Below are 22,783 nucleotides of genomic sequence, written 5' to 3' on the forward strand. Positions count from 1 at the left end.
AATGAACTAATTGTTACTCCTGATCTGATGGAGCACAAAAACACACAAGATAAAGAACACAATAATTTATAAAACACAAAAACATAGCTTATGCAGCGCCTATAAAATGTATTCACCCATTCACACCACCCCACCCCCAGAAGTTTTCCTGTTTTATTGTTTTACAACATTGAATCACAGTGGGTTTAATCTGGATTTTTTTTTTGACACTGATCAACAGAAAAAGACTTTTTTGTGTCAAAGTGAAAACAGATCTCTACAAAATGATCTAAATTAATTACAGGTATAAAACACAAAATAATGAATTGCATAAATATTCACTTCCTTTGATATGACACACCAAATTGTCACGGGTGCAGCCAATTGGTTTAGAAGTCACATAATTAGTCAAAAGGAGATTGCCTGTGTGCAGTCAAGGTGCTTCAATTGATTGTTGTAAAAATACACCTGTGTCCGGAAGGTCCAACTGCTGGTGCGTCAGTATCCTGGTAAAAACTACAAGATGAAGACAAAAAAACACACCAAGCAATTCTGTGAAAAAGTTGTTGAAAAGCACAAGTCAGCAAATGGATACAAGAAAATTTCCAAGTCACTGAATATCCCTTGGAGTACAGTCAAGTCAATCAAGAAATGGAAAGAATACAGCTCAGCTGTAAATCCGCTGAGAGTAGGCTGTCCTCAAAACCTGAGCGACTGTGCAAGAAGGGAACTAATGAAGGAGGCCACCAAGAGAACTATTTCAACTCTGGAGGAGTTGCAAGCTTCAGTGGCTGAGATGGGAAAGACTGTACATACAACAACTGTTGCCCGGTTGATTCACCAGTCACAGCTTTATGGGAGAGTGGCAAAGAGAAAGCCACTGTTGAAAAAAAGCTCAAATGAAATCTTGGCTAGAGTTTGCCAGAAGGCATGTGGGAGACTCTGAAGTCAGCTGGAAGAAGGTTCTATGGTCTGATGAAACCAAAATAGAGCTTGTTGGCCGTTAGACTAAACACTATATTTGGTGTAAGCCCAACTCCATATATCATCAAAAACACACCATCCTGACTGTGAAGCACGGTGGTGGCTGCATCAGGCTGTGAGGATGCTTCACTGCAACGGGCCCTGGAAGGCTGGTGAAGGTAGAGGGTAAAATGAATGCAGCAAAATACAGGGAAATCCTGGAGGAAAACCTGATGCAGTCTGCAAGAGAACTGTGACTTGGGAGAAAATTGTTCTCCAGCAAGACAATGACCCCAAGCATAAAGCAAAAGCTGCATAGGAATGGCTTAAAAACAACACAGTTAATGTCCTGGAGTAGGCAAGTCAGTGTTCAGACCTCAATCGAAGAGAATTTGTGGCTAGACTTGAAAAAGGCCATTCACTCATGATCCCCATGCAATCTGATAGAACTTGAGCAGTTTTGTAAAGAAAAATGGGGGAAAATTGCAGTGTCCAGTTGTCCAGGTGTCCACTGAACCCTTGGACACTACTTCACTTTTTTAATATACACTATTTCTGTTTCTTGCACGTTTTTAATCTATTCAATATATGTGTACTGTAATTGATTTATTTATATATTTATTATTATTTTTAATTTTTCTCTTCTGTATTACGTATTGCATTGAACCGCTGCTAAGTTTCAGGTCGCATGCTGGTGGGGATAAACCTGATTCTGATTCTGCAAAGCTGATCGAGACCTATCCACACAGACTAAAGTCTGTAATTGCTGCCAAAGGTACATCTACTAAATACCGACTTGAAGGGGCCGCGTAATAATACAGTCAATTATTGTGTGTTTTATATTTGTAATAAAGTTAGACCAATTTGTAGAAATTTGTTTTTTCTTTGACATGGAAGTTTTTTCTGTTGATCAGTTTCATAAAAGCCGAACTAAATCCACTGTGATTTGATGTTTCAACACAATAAACCAGGAAAACCTCCAGGGGATGAATACTTCTTATGGGCACTGTGTACATAGATTGATTGATTGTTTATAAAGTAATGCTAAGCACAGGAAACGTCTATACATAATGTGGCTGAAAGGAAATGATAACATAGTGGTGGTTGAGGCTGTGGAGGGGTGGGTTAATCGATGGAGGGGATGATCAGACTTACTGCTTGGGGAAAGGAGCTACTTTGTGAGTCTGGTGGTCCTGGCATGGATGCTATGTAGCCTCCTTGCTGGTGGGGCTGGGACGAACAGTCCATGAGCAGGGTGGCTGGGATTCTTCTTGCCATGACTTGCCTTGATGCCACTGTTATATGATGTAAGTTAAAGAGTAGGCGTTTTGCTCAAACTTGATCTGTTCGTCATTTGCAATGCAGGGTCAACTTCTGAAGCTTCCACTTTCATGTCTGCACGTAACAGGGCCCCTTTGCTCACTTCTCCTCATCTGCTGCTTTGTTATGGACAAGGACCAGAGAGCAGCAAGTATCAGCCAGGCAGGTTTCTCCTGAAGACACCAACCATTTAATACACCCAGCACCACCCTATTAGGCACACCTGTACACCTGCTAGTCAATGCAAATATCAAATCAGCCACACAATGCAGACATTGTCAAGAGGTTCAGTTGTTGCCCATGGAAGGAATGTGATCTAAGTGACTTTGACCGTGGAATGATTGTTGGTGCCTGACAGGGTGGTTTGAGTGTCTCAGAAACTGCTGATCTCTGGGATTTTCACACACAACAGTCTCTAGAGTTTACAAAGAATGGTGAGAGAAACAAAAAGCATTCAGTGAGTGGCAGTTCAGTGGCAGAAATGCTTTGTTAATGAGAGAGGTCAGAGGAGACTGACCAGACCGGTTCTAGCTGACAGGAAGGCGACAGCAACTCAAATAACCACGTGTTACAACAGTGGTGTGCAGAAGAGCATCTCTGAATGAACAACACATTGAACCTTGAAGCGGATGGGCTACAGCAGCAGAAGACCATGAGCCTACACTCAGAGGACACTTTTTTTTTTTAGGTACAGGAGGTTCCTAATAAAGTGGCCACCTTATTATCGTTAATACTGATCATGTCTGCAAAATCATTTTTGCTGCAGACTTTAACTCAACACTCAATGCTGGAAACAGTATGTTAAAGCACTGGAAACTCTTAAGTGGTGCTTGAGAAAGAGTACATCAAAAAGGCTATGATGAAGAGAAATGCATATCTGCAACTCTTTCCATACATTGGTTTTCTTCATGTTTTATCCACTCGAAAGGTTTAAGGAATTGATATGGTCATCCAATTAGCCACAGGCAAGAAGCAGAAAACACAATCCGTAAAGCTTGCAATGAAATCAACGCTCCCAGAATTACCCACGCATCATGCTCTTCCTGATCTAACACTGAATCCTTTCGCAGATGAATTGGAAACTGACAAAAAGAATAACTAAAGCAGACATTTTCATGTGTGAATGGAGACTGAGTAACGTCCTAGTGAAAAACAAGGACGCCAACTTTTAAAAGCTGATTTCAGAGCCGTGTCCTGCAATCTGAAAGTTTGTACTTCTAAATAAATGTTGCTTCATTTTTACAATTTTTATAATATTTAACTGCTGGGATTAGTAACTTACAAGCAGATTTGATTCACTATAAGTACAGCGTTTCCATCTAAAGTTAGAGTACTTACCGTCACACTCGTCACCCTTCTGCTGAAATCCTGCTTTGCAGACGCACTTGCCGATTGGCACCAGCCACTCGCCCTCGGCACTGCAGTGCATCCTGGGAGGGTTTTCCGCCTCCTCTTCCGCGTCGCTGACGCAGGTGCCGAGCACCTCCACCAGGGACGAGAATTCGGATCCCGTCACTGTGTCGGGGAAAACCGCCAGGTTCTCCACGATTGACCAGCACTTCTTGTAGTAAACGCGGACGGACACCAGGGCAATGCAGGCTCCCACGTCCTGGAAAGCCAAGTAGAATCCCTTCCTTGAGAGGGGCCCGATTTCCCGCAGCTCGGTGTTGAGCTTCATGACGCGCTCTCCAAGGTCCCCTTGAGTAAAACTTTCATCGGCCGCGATGGTGTCTATTTTGAGGTATTGCGACTCCTTAATGTTCCGGCCTGCATCCAAATCGCTCTCAAAGTAATACAGGTTAAATGTCTCTTTGCATGTCCCCAAGACTCCTGGAATGCTGTTACAATCCCTCAGGGTAAACTTCATTTCCACAAATATCCTCTGGGCATTGCCTCTTGCAATCCAGTTAGTTCTCAGCCAGTTGTTCTGGTTAGGCTCCATGACTCTGCACACCTGATATGTGCGAATGGGGATGTAATTCTCGTCTACTCCACTGATCTCTTCCCACTGAAAGGCAGAAGAACAAGATATAACTTTCCCAAAGCAGAAAATTTTAAAAAGACCAAAAATATTGTAAAACACATTTCCATATTTGTAGAGAAACGTTTAGAAGTAATTCAAGGTTCAAAGTAAATTTATTATTGAAGTATATATATACGTCACCATACACTACTCTGAGATTCATTTTCTTGCAGGCATTCACAGTAAGAGAAAGACAGTAGAAGCAATGAAAAGTGCAGATAAAGGCAGACAAACAACAAAAAGCAGGCAAATGGTTCAAACAAATAAACAAACATCTGAGGCCTCTGTTGGTCAGGGTTGACCAGGGATGCTGCATCCCAGCCCTCTAGATACGTAAGCCAGGACAGTAGGATATGGAGAGCAAGCTGGTGTCCATGTAACAGGCTGCTCACATCCAGGCAGCTGATGAACCCAAAGGAACGGCAGAGCATGATACAGTCTGGCACCAGCGGCGTCGCAGGAGTTGCCAGTCAGCGTTGAACTCCAGCTCTGGATTTTTCCCTCAGGGTCTACTCGCGAAGCCCTGCCCATGAGTGGGTATGGCCACAAGTCAGCAGAAGTCTGAACTCTCAGCTTTCCTCTTCCTAGATGAGCTGCCAGCCACAGCTGATGAGCCCCATCTGCTCACTGCAAATGGTTTTAAGGCACCAGAAACCCGCCTTTGACCGTACTTCAGTCAGTAGAAATGGTTCCTGAAGACCTAGTAGCTAAGCCACGTGCAAAGGCCAGGAGCTGAACCAGAAGCTATTGAGATGCACGCTATTGAGAGCATTTAATAGGTAGTGGGAGCTTATCCCCATGAGCACCCCCAGCTATTTCAACCTTACGGAACAAACAGATTTATAGATAGATAGACAGATAGACAATGCTGAGAACGTGATTTGTAGAGTCCTTGAAAGTGGGTCCGTAGGTTGTGGCATCAGCTCAGTGTTGTGGTGAGTGAAGTTATCACTGCTGGCTCAGGGGCCTGGTGGTTGAAGGGTAATAACTGTTCCCTGAACCTGTTGGTATGGGACCTAAGGCTCCTGTACTTCCTCCCTGAAGGCAGCAGCAAGAAGAGAGCATGGCTGACAATGGATGCTGCTTCCTTGTGGCAATGCACCCTGTAGATGTGCTAACTGGTGAAAACATTTTACTTGTGAAGAGAAAGATTAAAGATCTTAAAGAAGAATAACTTTATTTGTCACATGCACAGTACAGTGATATGTACCGTTTGCATCACATTAAATCAGCGAGGATGTGCTTGGAGGCAGCCCACAGTGTTACCATACTTCTGGTACGGACACAGCATGACTACAACTCACTATCTGTAACCGGTACGCTTTGGGAATGTGGGAGGAAGCCAGACGGTCACGGGAGAATGTACAAAATCTTTAGTGGCAGGAATTCACTCAAATGGACTGGAACATATCAAAAAAAATCAAGGATTTCTCTTCTGTTCTGTAAGACCGTAACTCATTTTTCTCTCCTTGACAAACCAGGGAGTATTATAGATTAGGCAGCTTTAGAGTATTGGAGATATAATCAATGTGTTATGAATTCAGAACAGAGGCTATTATATTAAAGCATTCAAAGACAATGTCAGGATCAAACTATCACACAGAATCCATATCCTTAAACAAAAGAATCATAGCCAATGAAATTATGTCATTAATTCAATTCCACCAGGTTACTTTAACACTTCTTTACGGCACAGCACAACATCCTTAAAATTGTATAAGGATAACTTTTATTATTTACTTATTTATTTATTGACATACAATGTGGAATAGGTCCTCCGAAGCATGACACCCAAGCAATCCCCCGACTTACTCCTAGCCTAATCAAGGGACAATTTACAATGACCAATTAACCTACCAATCGGGATGACTTTGGACTGTGCGAGGAAACCAGTGCGACTGGAAAACCCACACGGTGACAGGGAGGACATATAAACTCCTTACAGGCAGCGGCGGGTATGGTAAAGCATTGTGCTAGCCTAATATCATGGGGGTTCTACCACTGATCTGACATTATAATCTGGTCTGTTCTGAACACTGGTTTGTGAACAAAGACCACAGGAGCCTTACAGCAGCACACTGCTATTACAGCACCAGCAATCGCTGACTGGGGTTCCATTCCTATCACTGTCTGTGAGGAGTCTGTCGGCCACCATATGACCCTGTATGTTTCCTCCAAGTGCTCTGGTTTCCTCCCACATTTTAACCAAGGACTTATGGGTTAGGGTTAGTGAGTTGCAGCTATGAACACGCTACATTGGCAACACAGCAAAATTCTCCGATTCGATTTTACACAAATGATGCATCTCAATGTATATTTTGATCTACAGCTGACAAATAAAACTAATCTTATGCAACAGATACAGAATGCTGGAGGAACTCAGCAGGTCAGGCGGCATCTATGGAAATCAATAAGCAGTCGACATTTCAGGCCAAGATCCTTCATCAGGACTGGAAAGGAAGGGGGGAAGATAACAGAATAAAAAGGTGGTGGAGAGGAGAGAGGAAAGAGGACAAGCTAGAAGGTGATAGGTGAATCCAGGTGGGTGGAGAGGGGAATGAAGTAATAAGCAAGGAGGTGATAGGTGGAGGAGGCAAAGGGCTGGAGAGGAAGGAATCTAATAGGAGAGGAGAGTAGACTATAGGAAAAAGGGAAGGAGGCGGAGAACCAGGAGGGAGGGGGGAATCATAGGCAGGTAAGCAGAAGAGAGAAATGGAAGGAGGAAGAGCACCAAGAGTAGGTGATAGGCAGGTGAGGAGAAATTTTTGTACTCAAGAGCTTAACTGACTCACAGTGTTTCTTAACTCCAGTGAATGGTAAGTCCTTCAAAATCGATGGACTGTTATTGTCAAATACCCTGTTTGTGTTTCCAGTTTCCAGTCTTCTGCAGAAGTGCACATTCTTAATGGAACTCCAATATGTCAGTCACTACCTGAACATTCACACGTACCTGCTGGTCCAAGATATCAGAAAGCAATTCCAGCTCATTATATCAATCATCTTCACTCCACCTGACCCATCCTCTTCTCTGGCCAGTGACCAGATCAATAAAGAAAGGTCAATTGATTGAGGGATTATTGGATCTGTCCAGACATTGCTCAATACTTTATCTTGGTCAATCAATGACCAGCAATTGTAATTCAGAGGTGTTTATAATGCAGTAAATGGCTGAACTTAACCAATGAGCTGTTGCATATCTGGCCTAATTCAATCCACTGGTCATTAGTTGGCCGGTAACTACACTTCACCTGAGTAACTCTTGGATTTTAAGGAACTTATGTACAGCTCTATACATGAAATATACAGGCAAGAGTTCTAAGTATACGTTACCATATTCAAAATAAAAAAAAGAATTTGCCAATAAAATCTAAACATAAACATAGATTGACAAATTATCAAAACGTTGAACTGACTCCATAGCCTATGGATTCACTTTCAATGATGCTACCACTTGTGTTCTAAATATTGTTTATTGTTTTTATTTACAAGGTTTGTCTGTTTTTCCACATTGGTTGTCAATCTTAGCTAATGTATGGTTGAATTGAATTGATTTTATTACTTACATCCTTCATATACAGGAGTAAAAATCTTCATGTTATGTCTCTGTCTAAATGTGCAATGTGCAATTTATAGTAAATATTATGTGCAACAGGACAGTCAATATAACATAGGAATACAGTTGTGTCAGTGTGAGTTAATCAGTCTGATGGCCTGGTGGAAGAAGCCTGTTGGTCCTGGCTTTTATGCTGCGGTACTGTTTCCCGGATAATAGCAGCTGAATGGTTTGTGGTTGGGGTGACTCGGGTCCCCAGTGATCCTTCGGGCCCTTTTCTACACACCTGTCTTTGTAAATGTCCTGAATAGTGTGAAGTTCACATCTACAGATGCACTTTTAAATTCTAAGGCAACACGAGTGAATGAAGGGTTTCGGCCCGAAACGTTGTCACTACCTCCTCCATCTGGCCTGCTGAGTTCTGCCAGCATTTTATGTTTTCACTTATAAATTCTATTGTATTTATTTACCTGTAAAATACCTGCAAGAAAATTCATCTCAAGGTTCTATGTGGTGACATATCTCATCACCCATGAACACTACTTCACTACGTTTTTATTTCTGTTTTTCCAATACTTATTTAATTTAACTATTTAATATACTTACTGTAATTCATTTTTTTATGTTGTCACTTATAACATTGTACTGCTCTCACAAAATTAACAAATTTCATGGCATATGCCAATGATATTAAACGTGATTGTGATTCATATAGGTACCTGTACTTGGTAATAAATTTACCATAAGACCTTGAGATATTGGAGCAGAATTAGGCCATTTGGTCCATCAAGTCTGCTCTGCCATTTCATCATGGTATCATGGCTGATCCAATTTTCCTCTCAGCCCCAATCTCCTGCCTTCTCCCCGTATCCCTTCATGAGCTGATTAATCAAGAATTTATCAACCTCTGCCCAAAGACATGGCCTCCATTGCTGCTTACCGCAACAAATTCTGCAGATTTACCACTCTCTGGCTAAAGAAATTCCTCCTCATCTCCATTCTATAAGAATGTCCCTCTATTCTAAAACTGCGTCCTCTGGTTTTAGACTCCCCCGCCATAAGAAACATCCTCTCCACATCCACTCAATTTTGGCGTTTCAACATTCGATAGGTTACAATGAGGTCAGCCATCTTTCTTCTGAATTACAGTGAGTACAGGCCCAAAGCCATCAAACGCTTGTAATATGATAAAACTTTCAATCCCGGAATCATTTTCACGAACCTCCTTGCAATGTCAACACGTCCTTCCTTAGATAAGGGACCCAAAACTGCTCACAGTACTCTAAGTGAGGCCTCACTAGTGCTTTATAAAAGCCTCAACATTATATCCTACTTTGAACTTTAATATGCAAAAGAAAACAAGCCTTGCTAATAAATAAGACGGAGAATTTGAGCTGACCCATTGCAGGTCCTTGCTCGTATTCATTGTCAAGCCTGACACATGGTCGCTTAAGCAGAGTACTAACGAGGAATTGATGCCATGGGAAGTGCCGTGGTCATCCCTGGACACCCGCTGGGTATTTGGGGCTTATGGGATACCCTAGAATGCAATGCAGCTGTCAGCAAGGAGGATCAGGTGATTCTTTTTCTCTCTGCTAACAGCCAATTTGCAAGGCAAGAATTCATTCCCAGCGAGACAGCTGTTCACTCGACTTTACACTGTGAAATAAGGGAAGAAGTTGGGAGTGCAGCTGCAAATATGAGAGACACATAAAGGTCGGAGTTCATAATATGGGTGTGCCTTTTCTGTCTGTCCATAGGTACCTGAGAATCTCTGGTTCATCAAAAAACACCGCAAGTTTCTTCAGTAAAATCCTCAATGAACACATGATACTCAAAGATTGTCACATCTTTCTATGGTCCTATCTATGGTCACATCTTGAGGCTTTATAAAGCATTGGTGAGGCCTCACTTGGAATATTGTGAGCAACCTTGGGCCCCCTTATTTAAGGAAGGATGTGCTGAAACTGGAGAGGGTACAAAGAAGGTTCATGAAAATTATTCCAGGATTGAATGGTTTGTCATATGAAGAGCATTTGAAGGCTCTGGGCCTGTATTCACTGGAATTCAGAATAATGAGGGGTGGCCTCGGTGAAACCTATCAAATGGTGAAAAGCCTTGATGGAGTGGATGTGGAGAGGACACTTCCTATGGTGGGGGAGTCAAAATCCAGAAGACACAGCCTTCTGTGGTGTCTAGAATAGAGGGGTGTCTAGAACAGCGAGGAGGAATTTCTTTAGCCAGACAGTGGTGAACCTGTGGAATTCTTTGCCACAGGATGATGTGGAGGCCAAGTCTTTGGGTATTTTTAAGACAGAGGTTGATAGAGTTTTGATTAGTCAGGGCATGAATGGATATGGGGGAAGGCAGGAGATTGGGGCTGAGAGAGAAAATTGCTCAGCCATGATGAAATGATGGAAGGAATAGACTCAATGGGCCAAATGGCCTAATTCTGTTCTCGTATCTTATGACCTTGTGGTCTTACTAATGTGGGTCACATGGACAAGTAATGAGACTACTTGTATCAGTCCCCACAGAGGTTCTAAAACCAAGCCATCAGAAGATGGGAATAAGACCAGGCCATTTGGCTCTTCGAGCCTGCTCCTCAAATTAATAAATAACAGCAAATGTTTATTGCATTTATTTAGAGATACAGCACAGTAACATCCCCTTTAGGCCCAGCGAGCCAATTCCACCCATGTGACGGGTTAACCTTCGGAACGCAAGAGGAAACCTGAGCACCCAGAGCAAGCCCACATGGCCACGAGGAGAACGTATATATATCTTACAGATCTGAAGAGCTGAACCAAGGTCGCTGGCATTATGCCAACTGCAATGCTACCATGCTGCCCCATTTTGAATCAGTCGTATAAAACTGGGCAATCCACAAGATTATTTGATTCACTGGTGTCCAAAATTCTATCAATCTGTACTTTGAATATAAGCTGAGACTGAGAATCCCCAAGTCCTTTAACAAAATAACGTTCTTCACATACGGATTGAAGCAATTATTACTCACTTCAATGCTAAAGTAACAGTCTTTCAACTGAGACTCTCATCTCTAATTTTAAACGCCTCCCAATTTCCAAACATGTACGGGCTAGTAGGTTAAATAGTCATATGAACGTAATTGTGTTACAAAGTCATTTTTGGACGGGAGGGCCTGTTATAGTGTTACCTCAAAATAATTGTAAAAAGTTAATACATATAACTATGGGAACTTGGAACTAATTTGGGTAAAACAGAATATTCAAATTAAAGTCTATGGATATTCTGCGTGAGCTAACACTCAAAACACAGACATTAATCTTCTCGTCTGTTGCTCTTATATTTTGAGGTCAGTGACATAATTTGATTTGGTAAACACCGGTTGACTTTTTCCCATTCAGAATCAGGGAAGAATCAATGTCCGCTGGAAATACACCCAATGACCTGGCCTCCACAGCTGTTTGTGGCAATGAATTCCACAGATTCACCACCCTCTGGCTAAAGAAATTTCTCCTCATCTCCATTCTAAATGTATGTCCCTCTAACTCTCGAAGGCAGACTTGCTCAGCACTATGACCGGATCAAGTAATACCAGTTGGCAGCAGGAAAAGTAGTTGCATTAAGAGCCTACATGTGAACGAACTAACGAAGAGTGTTCTGTCTAAGACACTCTACAAAGACAAGCTCAGACAACAAAGCCACTCAATACAGCCACCTTTTGCCAAAATTGCATCTCTTTCATCTGATTGCCTCAAAGATAAACTGAAATCTTTCTGAAGAGCTGAGTAACAATCCCTTCTAAATCCCATTTATGAAAAGCCCCCCTGTAATGGTGCAGACAACTACTGGAATGTGAAAAGTGTTGATATTCATTTACCTCAGACAAGCGCCCTGTTACTGAAGTCCTTCTGCTGTTTCTATACCGCAAGATTTGCAAGGCTCACACAAAAGCCTCTGCTCAATAACTAACTGCAGGGCAACTCCAGTCAAGGGAAAGTTGTGCCTTTATTGTGTTACATTGCCAGGTAAATTAACCCCTTGTATGCTGCAAAGTTGTGGATCTTATCCGACCATCAGATATTTGAAATATAATTGCTGCATAAAAACTCTATGGCTTGGGAATGACGTTTGTTAATATTGGATTGACATGGTGCAAACCTTTACCGTTATGTTTTGTAACTCAAAAATATAAAACTAACAGCAAGGAAAAGACGGAGAGACCAGAATGCCTGTCTTAGTTTCTTTTTTACTTTAAGCATGGTGTGGTATGGCATGAAGAAGTGATAACATATGCCATTACATATAACCCATAATGAATTATTTAAAAGAACAAGAATGCCTAATCTCGCAATATTTACAATATTACTCAATTATTAAATGCACATTTACCATTTCTTCTCTTAAGATGTCAAATATAGTCCAATCAGATGAGATTAAAATGTCAACCTTTTGGCATTCTAAGTGCTGTGAGATTTGGCAAATTTTAAAGAACACAGGCAGCTCAAAACGGGGAAATCAGGAGTCTGTCTGGCAGATTCATGATTGTTTAATGTCATTTCTTGTACACAGGTGTAAGGAGAAGGAAATAATTGTTACTCTGAATTCCATGCAGCACAAATTGAAAAACAATAATAAAAAAAGATACACAATAAATATAAATAGGTAAGATAGCTTCTATTTGATTGTATATCTATAAAGTGATGCTAGACTACATAAGGTGACTGACGAGTGAGTGATAAAGCAGTGGCCAAGTTAGTGGGTGGAGGTGTTGATCAGCCTTGCTGCTTGTGGAAAGTAAATGTTTTTGAGTCTGGTCATCCTGGCATGGACGCTACATAACCTCGTCCCTGATGGGAGTGGGTCAAACAGTCCACGAGCAGAGTGAGTGGGATCCTTTATGATATTGCTGGCCCTTTTCCTGCACCTTTCCTGGAAGGTGGGTAGGCTGGTGCCAGTGATGCGTTGGGCAGTTTTGGCTACCTGTTGTAGAGCCTTGCTGTCTCCGACAGTGCGGTTTCCAGTGATGCAGCACGCTAGGGCGCTCTCTACTGTGCGTCTGTAGAATGACCTGAGAATATCTGCACATAGTACAGCTTTCTTCAGCCTCCTCAAAAAGTAGAGGTGACAGTGAGCTTTTGGGGACATGAGAGGTTGTGTGGGACGCGCACTATTAGGAGTTTGAAACTGCTCGCAGTTTCCACTGCTGTGCCACCGATGTAAAGAGGGGGGGTGAGTGGTACCAGTTCTCCTGAGGTTGATGACCATCTCCTTTGTCTTGCTGACATTGAGGAAGAGGTTATTTGCCTGGCACCAGGCCTCGAGCTCTTCCACCTCCTCTCTATAGGCCGTTTCATCATCGTTGGTGATGAACCCTTCCACAGATATATCATCGGCAAACTTAACGATGTGATTACTGGGGTGTTTGACCATGCAGTCATGTGTGAGCAGAGTGTACAGCAACGGGCTCAGTGCACAGCTCTGGGGGGTACCCATGTCAAGGAAGAAGGGGTGGGAGGAACCGTTGTGTATCCTGAATCCCTAAAGTCGGTTCGTCAGGAAGTCCAACACCCAGGTACACCGTGGTATATTTAGACTGAGGAAAGTAGGATCATAACATATGGGACCAAAATTAGGCTATTCAGCCATCAAGTCTGCACTGCAATTGTATACCAAGTAACTTAGCCTCCGCTGTCATCAGAGACAATGAATTTCACAGAGTCACCACCCTCTGGCTAAAGGAGTTCCTCCATATCTCTCTTCTAAAGGAATGTCCTTGTATTCTGAGGTTGTACCCTCCGGTTCTAGACTCCTCCACTACAGAAAATATCCTCTTCACATTCACTCATTCTTGGTCTTTCAATATTCACTAGGTTTCTATGAGATATACCCCTCCTCATTCTTTCAAAACTCCAGCAAGTACAGGCAAAGCCATCAAATGCTCCTCATACATTAACCCTTTCATTCCTGGAAACACATGAAAATTCTCTGGACCTTCTCCAATGCCAGCATATCCTTTCTTAGATAAGGGGCACAAAATTGCTCACAATACTCCAAGTGCAGTCTGACCAATGCCTTATAAAGTCTCAGCATTACGTCCTTGTTCTCTCTCTCTCTCTCTCTCTCTCTCTCTCTCATTTAAAAAGATGGAAAGTGAGAAAATTGCTGAGTAAGTGAATGCATATTGCTCAGCAGAGTTATTGTATCCCTCACTTCCTTGTCTTTGCCATCGTCAATACTGACACTGAATGTTACATTAACATGTCTCATCTGAATGAGCACACATATTAATTAAATTCATGAAAGACAACTCAAATATAAACATGGAGATTTCATCTTCAAGATTCTGACACAGCATTGCTTGTGTTTGACAGACCGTTTTGTCTTCTGATGGTGAATGCTGAAGGTGCTCTAGTTTCACTGAATAGCCAGTCTATATATTTCACAATATTCGTACTCAAAAGGTCAAAGTAAATTTAATATCAAATTACATATATGTCACCACCTGCTACCCTGGGATTCAATTTCTTGTGGGCATTCACAGAAGAACATAGAAATACAATAGAATCGATGAACAGCTACATACAAAGACTGAAAAAACAACCAACATGCAAAAGAAGACAAACTGTATAATACTGAGACATACTGAGAGTCCTTGAAAGTGAGTCCATAGGTTATGGAATCAGTTCAGTGTTGAGGTGAGTGAAGTTCTCCACACTCTTTCAGGAGCCTGTTGGCTGAAGGCTAATGACTGTTCTGAAGCCGAAGGTATGGGGTAAGGCTCCTGAACCTCCTTTTCAATGGTGGCAGCAAAAAGAGAGCACAGCCTGGATGGTGGGGCACTTATTGTCATTGTTACCTTGATCCATTTAATTTATTAGTATCATACATTTGTGTGAAATAATTCTAATTTTCTTTTCAGAACTTCGCAATTTTGAAACATACAGCTTAGCAGAAATCCTCCCCGTACAAATTCTATTATAAATATGTGTTCCAATGTTCTGATTTAATCAAAGCAAATTATTCTGAAGTGCTTGAAAGTTTTGCTCAGGGAATTGTGTTCTGTGAATTATATGTAAATAGCTGTCGACCCCTGAGAGGAGCTGTTTAAAGTAAGTTCTAGTGAGGCATAAATTTTAAAAAGAAATTTATACTTGACTGGGAAATGGGAAATGAAACATAGAACCAATATCAGAAAGATATCTCACAAAACTAAAGCAAAACAGTTATTACATCACTTTGTACCAGAAAGGTGAATAGATAATTTAAAAAAATATTCATATTAGGATAAAGAGTTGATGTTTCAGGCCGAGACCCTTCATTAGATCCTTCCATGGCCCAAAACATCGACTCTTTATTCCTTTCCTAGTCGTTGCCCGACCTACTGAGTTCCTCCAGCATTTTGTGTGCGTCTGGTACTCTGGATTTCCTGCAACTGCAGAACCTCTGGTGCATATTATTCATATTGATGTTGCATAAATAGTTAGTGCTTTCATCACTTATGTAATCATTTGCTCACTACAGTATTCATCATTAGGTTCTCTCCATTTTCCAGAAATATCCTGTAAGTACCACAGATACCATCATGGAAAAGGTTGATTCCAGCCAGTCTGTGTTTTGGGTTTAGCTCCAGAATGAATATAAAATTCTCCCTCACCCATTCACTGTAAGCAATATAAACTGGACAAAATTCTGTCAGGGGAAAATATTTATATCAAAGGTCAAAACAGCCTATTCAGGTAGGGTATTTATACACTGCATTCCCCTGGTAACTGAAGTGTCTATTTTCCCACCAGTAATGAAACAAAAAAGAACTTATGGATTTGCTCCTCAAACTCTTCTGAGCAGTTTTGAAGGACAAAGAGAATTGAGGTGGAAATCCTTTGTGTAGCAAAGCTGGGAGTAGCGTCTCCTTTTTGGGAATCTTTTGTGGGGCAGACAAGCTGCCGGTAAGGAGTTTGCATGTTCTCCCCATGATCACGTGGGTTTCCTCTGGGTACTTCAATTTCCTGCCACAGTCCAAGGACGTATTAGTTGGAAGGTTAATTGTTCATTTTGTAAATTGTCCCACGATTTAACTAGGGTTATATCAGAGGGTTGCTGGGCAGCGCAGCTCGAAGAGCAGAAAGGACCGAGTCAGTGCTGTATCTCAATAAACAAATATGTCTGAATTGTCCTTGTAGACTTGCTGTATGTCATGTCATACAGTGGATGTGCAAACTGTCTGCTGTTATCGTTGAATTGTATTAATTCGCTTGTTATAGTGTTGATCTTTCAGCAATGGAATTGTGTCCAAATTTTTGTCCTGCATTAGGTAAGTATATCCTTCACTTTAAATCACCTTGAAAAGGAAAATGGGGGGCTACACGGGAGGGAAGGGTTAGATTAACCTTGAAGTACGACAGTGCGCGGTGGCTGTACTGTAATATTATATGTTCTATATGTAATTCAAAACTTCAAATTTTCATATATTCTGTTATTATTAAATTAGCTTCATAGCTTCATACTCCTTGAGTAGAGTTATACAAAACACGAGAGATTCTGCAGATGCCAGAAATCCGGAGCAACACACACAAAATGCTGGAGGAGCTCAGCAGGTCAGGCAGCGTGAATAAACAGTTGCTATTTCAGGCTGAGACCTTTCATCGGGACTCATGAAGGGTCTCGTCCTGAAACATCAACTGTTTATTCCTTTCCATAGATGCTGCCTGACCTGCTGAGTTCCTCTAGCAATTTATGTGTATGACTCTGATGTTATACAAATGCCTGCCTGGTTTAAAATTAGCTTTTTTATTTTAAGTATTTAATATATTTGATATGGGATATATTTAAATTAATTGCCCTAAATAAAGTGCAGGCCTCACAAAGTTCCTTACATCGTAACGTCCCAAAAGCAATTAAAATAGCAGAGTTATTTCTAACTGAAAGAGCAGTTAGAGAAAGGCTAAATGAACACATCTAGCCTTTTATTAGTTTTATTGTTTGTGTGTGTGTGTGTGTATTGGAAATCAATTGACTGTTATTTATTGAGTTCCCATTTGCTCCCAGTCTGAACTATTTAAATGATGGAAAGTGTGATCGATGTTACCTTCTGTGATCTAACATTCCCTTTTAGATTAGTGCTAATTACTTTAAACAGTGGGAATTCTCACTAATTGAGGTGGCAACGTAGCCATTCAGGGCCGCTCTAATAAATGACATCAGCATCATTAAGGACCCCTAAAACTCATTGTCCTTGCCATATTGCAACCTCCACCCACTAACCCACCCCACCACCAGCAGCGTCAGTCACTTTATGTACAGAGTGTATAGTGCTTAGTGTTACTTTATGGACATGCAATGTATATTAGCTATCTTGATTCATTATGCTTTATTGTTGTGTTTTTATCTTATTGTCTTTTTTAGTGTTGCCATCAGATCCAGCACAACAACTATTTCATTCTCCTTTACACTTGTGTACTGGAAATGACATTAAAGAATCTAGAATCTTGAATCAGGGAGGAAGTACAGGAGCCTGGAGACACACCACACATTGTTTTATCAACAGCTTCTTCCCCTCCGCCATCACATTTCTGAGCAGACAACGAACCCTGGAACACTGCCTCACTATTTTTGTGCTCTTTTTGTGCTCTTTTTTTGCACTACTAATTTAATTTATGTTATATTTATGTGTTTCACTACACTGCCATCGTAATACAACAAATTTCATGACATAAGTCAGTGACAATAAAGCTGATTCTGATTCTAAAAAATAAAATCTATATAGGGAATGCAATTCTGAAGATCCTCAGATTAGGGCTGCCAGCCTTGGCTAAAATATTTGGGGGGGGGGGGAACAACCTGGAAACGTTGAGCTTACCCCATCGGCAGGAAAGGAGATCCACTCCAGCTCCGTCTGCTGCACTTTGGAATCCAGTAAAATAACTTCAGGGGAAGAGAGAAATCAGACAAATAATGTGAAACTGTAGCATCACGCCAGGACCAACAGACTCAAAAACAGTTCCCTTCCCCAAGCAGTGAGGCCGATCAACACCTCCACCCGCTGACCCACCCCACCACACCCCCAAACCCCACCACATTATCATTTCCTGTCAGAATCACCTTGTCACTTCGTGGACAGAAAATCAATCTACATATTGAAGCTATCTTGTGTATTTATATTTATTATGCTTTTTAATTATTATGTTCTTTATCTTACTGTGTTTTATTTTCTGCTGCACTGGATTTGGAGTAACAATTATTTCGTTCTCCTTTACACCTTAAATGACAATGATACTGAATCTTGAACCTAATTACATCAAAACAGAACAGTTTTCTTAGACTACAGAATTCAATTTAACATTTATCCCAAATCCAACTGAAACTGTCCAAACGGTGTGCAGTACATTACCTAAAGCAGTCGGGACTAATTAAACTGCTTCCAAATTTGGCGATTTGTTAGAAATGATCCGTGCTTTCAACACGTTTTATTAATACACAATATTGTCAAGAACCACCTTGTATTCCCACTCAGTCCTCGTTTAGTTTTAAATTATCTTTTAAAGAGCCGGGTCTACATTCATCAGTTTCTTCGCCCGCTTGTGAAATATTCGTTAACTGTGGTGCCTGGCTGTCTAATCGCGCTGAAAAACAAATACCGGCACCGCTTGCCGGCTCAAGCACCCCGACACATTTTCAAGAAATGGGAGATGTTACAGCCAGGATTCGCTCTCCTGTTTAACTTGCGTCTCGTTGACGAGAATTCACTATCAATTCTTCTTCTGGGAACAAGGGTTTCGGGCGGACAGTTCGGCGCGGTTTTTTCCCACTGCAGATCGAAGTCGAATCGGATCCTGGCGTCTCTGCCGGCAAACGTTCGAGCGGGTTCCCAGCCCGGTCCGTCCTCCACCGAAATGGGTTTTACACGCGGAGGGGCGCGGGAGTTTAAAACAGTCCCCGAACGGACAGGACTCCCGTCCACGGTGTCCGGGTCTTCTTCTCCTGGAGAGAGAGGGGCCGGGTTGCGTGAGGATACCCATAATTATTATTGTAGTAGGGTACCACCAGAGGGAGGGGTACAGGAATGGCAACAGTCTTACTGGTTTTAGAGAATTTAATAGGACACTACTGAAAACATTGACTATGAACGTAGGAATGAAAGATTTATTCTTGTAATTATTTTTATTAGGAATAAAGTTTATTTAGATATAAAAATTCAATATATTGTCCCAGTGATTATTAATATTGATATCCATTAAAATTTTTAGTATTAGAATTTGTAAAATAGATTTTTTTTTTAAAAATAAGACATCAATGCTCAGATTAGCCTTGTGGTTTCCTTAAAGCCGAGTACTTCATTCCAGCGTCGTTATAAACTCATGTTGAACTATAAACCAGGATTAATGTGGAGGCTCTGGGTTTTCGTGTGCTCTCTCCCTCTACGAGTTTTAGCTATTTAGTTAGGTGTGCAATGGAATCTCTTAATGTGATCGATGCAGAGGTGGCCCGAGTTCAGTTGGGGGCGGATGAAAGGGGTATGTTAACTGAACAACGCATCGGGAGAGCGTTCGTTCTCAGCAAGATGCTTGACAAACGCTCTCCAGTTAAAAGTCAGTCGCGGGGATGGGGTGGGGGGGCGGAAGGCAGACAGTTCTACCTCTATCCAGGTAGAAGAATGTGCCGACAGAAACTACAGCCCGCCTCCAAGCGACAGGTAACTCGTACAGACCCACAGACAGTAGGCGACCGCTGCTTCAGAATGCAACTACCGTTTTAATTTTGTTTAAATCGGAAACAGAAGTTAAACGTTTATTTTTCGCGTGTATCTCCTGTCGAACCATTTACCTTATGCAGAGATGTATGCACATTGTACCTATCTGAGCATACTAATTATATTTAATGCTAAACCGTAAATTCGGCAGCAAATTGCTTGCAGAGACTAGTAAACCAATTTATTTAGTGCTGAACCATTCACCTAATGCAAAACTATGCACATTATCCTGTTTGATCGTTTTAATTATATTTAATGTTAAGGGTAAATTTGATAGCAGATCGTTTGCAACGACCCATAAACAACAGGCGCAGTTTACTGGTTGTGTTACACAGCAAGTTAGTGTCTGGGTCTCGCCGTTTGACGCTACTTTGAAATGTTTAAATGCGGTTAAAAAGCTGGGGTGCCAACCCAGAGAACAGAACAATGTGATCATTTCGTGATGCCGCTCGGGGTCCGTACGCGAACTTCCCGAAGATTTCTACCCTCCTTAAAAACCGACTATGTCCTGTATCTACCACTGAATACTTCCCGATCCTGCGCCCACTGCGACACCTTCATTTGTAAAGCTTGGTGGCTGCAAAAGCCCCACGAAGGGGGTCTGACTGTGAAGGGTACAAATATCAGACTGTGCCTCAGCGCCGTTTTCTCGTCAACAAGGCGGTCGGGTAATTTGGCAATCTGTAAAATTCGCTTTTATCTTCGCCAGTCCTCCTTCCTCAACAATGTTCAAAGTAACTTTCTGCTCCCGTTACGCGGCACGGCTGTTATTTTTTACCCCCGTCAGCACGTCTGCTATTCGAAACAGCAGACCAGCGAAATGTAACCCAACTCCTCGGAATTATATATATTAAAAAAAAACTTTTCAGCGGCGTTCCCAGCAGGAGGGAACTCGGCTGCTCCGAAACTCTGCCGCTAGCAACTGTTGTGTGTGTCACGTCCCCCCGCGGGTTCGAACATCCACGTTAAAGATGCCCGGTCGCATTCGGGCGTTTGCAACGTTTCACTGACTGGTGCATGTGAGCTCGATTTCAGCGTTTCAGAGAAGTTTGGATAGGTACTTGGTTGGTAGGGGTATGGAGGGCTATGGGTCGCGTAGGCAGTTTAAATGGTGGGCCGAAGGGCCTGTATCTGTGCTGTACTTTTCTATGACACGACGGCTCGGAGATGCGACTTCCAAGCGGCAGCAACTGGCCCTGCCACCGTCTGACTTCTCTGCAAGTGCTCGGGATGTGATGTGTCGGCCGGAGAGATTTCCAAATCGTCAAATGCAATGGTTGCAAGAAGGCATGCAGATTTTATTTTTTTTTAAACCGAAATGAATAAATAATATAGCGGGCCGATCGTCCGAAAGAGGAGGAAACATCAGATCGCTTTGCACGGCTAATTTAAAGAGGATTTATTGCTATTTTTTGTGTGTGTTCCCTTGGCTATTGGCACTAAATGCAAAGAGTGCAATGCGCGCCCAACTCAGAGCGTCCAGTGCCACTGGCTTGCTGGATGCTCCGCTGTCCTTCCCGGCAAAGAGAAAGAGTGGGGAATTCCACCGGCGGGCTGCTCCCCACATGTCCCGTCCAGAAGTAGCGGATCGGTCAAGCAGGCAGTCTCTGAAAGGAAGGAGGAGGAGGTAGACTTTTCAGTTTCTTACCTTCTCTTGCAGCCTGCGTCAGATGCGTGAGAATGGTGCTGAGTACAGAAATGCAGCAGCCGATAATCCAGAGAGCGTTGCTGAGCTTGAAGCCCATGGTATAAGCGGTGGCTTGGATTGTAAAGGTTTTTATTATTATTGTTATTGACTGCTGCTCTGGCAGCAAACTCGCCCGCGTTTCTGTGCTTTAAGTCCCAGGCTCTGGGAGCAAGGCTTATTCCACACTCTCAAATAGCGCCCAGTGCTTGCTGAGGGCGGAGATCCGGCCAGCCGCCACGTCAATCACACGGTTTCGGCGCGGATTGACAGCCCCGTCGCCCACTCACGTCACGGGCTTGAGGACAGCACCTGGCCCAAGAGGAGGAGGAGCGCCGCCAATAGGAGGGCGCGAAGGGCGGAGGAGGGTTGGTCTTCTCCAAGGAAGCCAAGTCCACACAGTAACACGCGTGGTTAGTGAGACTGAACCGAGAGGGGATTTTATGCTGCTGAGATCCAGGACATAAAAAAGACACGCGCAGCAGTTAGTGAGACTCCAGAAGGGATTAGCACCGGGGACATCTCTGACTCCGCATGAGATCCGGGACAAAGATTAATAGAGTTAGCAAGATTTTTTTTTGGTTTAACAAAAAAGTGACCCCAGAGAGTGTGCACAAAGAACTGAAAGAGCGAGAGATACCCAACGGGAGTCAGTCTAGGGAGTGTGTCGAGAGAACGAGGGTAGAGAGAGAGAGAGACTGAACAGTTACAAAAAGCTGTCCAGTGAGAGAGAGAGAGTGAACTACCAGATATTTGTTTTATTTTATATATCTGACGGAATACTATGCTGGAGTGCAGGCAGTTACTACAGTGTATGGAGAAGGCGGATTTCAGTTCTGCCCCTTTCCCCGAAAACAAGGAGACACGTTATCTTCCAGCTCCTCAGCCAATTAGCCCCGTCCCGTTCCTCAATGTCCACTGCACGCCCAGACAATACCTTTCAGTACCCAGGGCTTCCCCCACATCCACGCCAGAGGCATCCTAGAACAGAGGTCACCAGACAACGAGCGCTCTAATGTTAGATTGTAGTTGCGCACTTCAATTTAATTTTAGATTTCCAGCACCTACAGTTTTAGTTTTGATTTCCTTTAGGACGATATTTATTCACCTTCTGATCTATGAATTGGGAAAACCGAACTGACTTCACAATATTAAGAATAGTAATTGTAGAACTCGGGCGCTCTTTCTCCAAATACATTGTCTACTTTCCTGACGAAGGGTCTCGGCCCGAAACGTCGACTGTTTTTCTCTATAGATGCTGCCTGACCTGCTGAACTCTTCCAGCATGTTCTGGGTGCGTGTCTTTCGAGTTTTTATTCTGTTTCGTTTTATTTTTCCTTTTGCCGTCCACGGTACTTTGTTGGGTCACCTCACCACAGCATGAACCAATCCCTGGGTCAAAAAGGAGCCCGACAGTTCTGAGACAAGAGCCAGTCACTATTATCGCTGCCTGGACTCGAACCGTCCGCTTTAATTATACTTACCGACAGTAACAAGACGCTTTTCCTGGTGATTTCGTTAAACGAC

At 42.5% G+C, this 22,783-nt stretch overlaps 1 protein-coding gene across 7 annotated transcripts in view; it reads right to left on the reverse strand.

Moving 5' to 3' along the window:
- epha7 (eph receptor A7) overlaps window positions 1-21,470 on the reverse strand; it is a 360,855-nt gene extending 339,385 nt beyond the window's left edge. For all 7 annotated transcript variants that reach the window (XM_073057490.1, XM_073057489.1, XM_073057488.1 and 4 more), the window contains exons 1-3: window positions 21,221-21,470; window positions 17,683-17,747; window positions 3,601-4,270 (exon numbers count right to left, since the gene is read on the reverse strand). In XM_073057490.1, coding sequence (XP_072913591.1) covers window positions 3,601-4,270; window positions 17,683-17,747; window positions 21,221-21,317 — 832 coding nt within the window. In that variant the 5' untranslated portion in view covers window positions 21,318-21,470. The remainder of the gene's footprint in view (window positions 1-3,600; window positions 4,271-17,682; window positions 17,748-21,220) is intronic.
- Window positions 21,471-22,783: the final 1,313 nt, after the last annotated feature.

Source organism: Hemitrygon akajei, chromosome 9 (assembly GCF_048418815.1).
Source record: "Hemitrygon akajei chromosome 9, sHemAka1.3, whole genome shotgun sequence".
NCBI lineage: Eukaryota > Metazoa > Chordata > Chondrichthyes > Myliobatiformes > Dasyatidae > Hemitrygon > Hemitrygon akajei.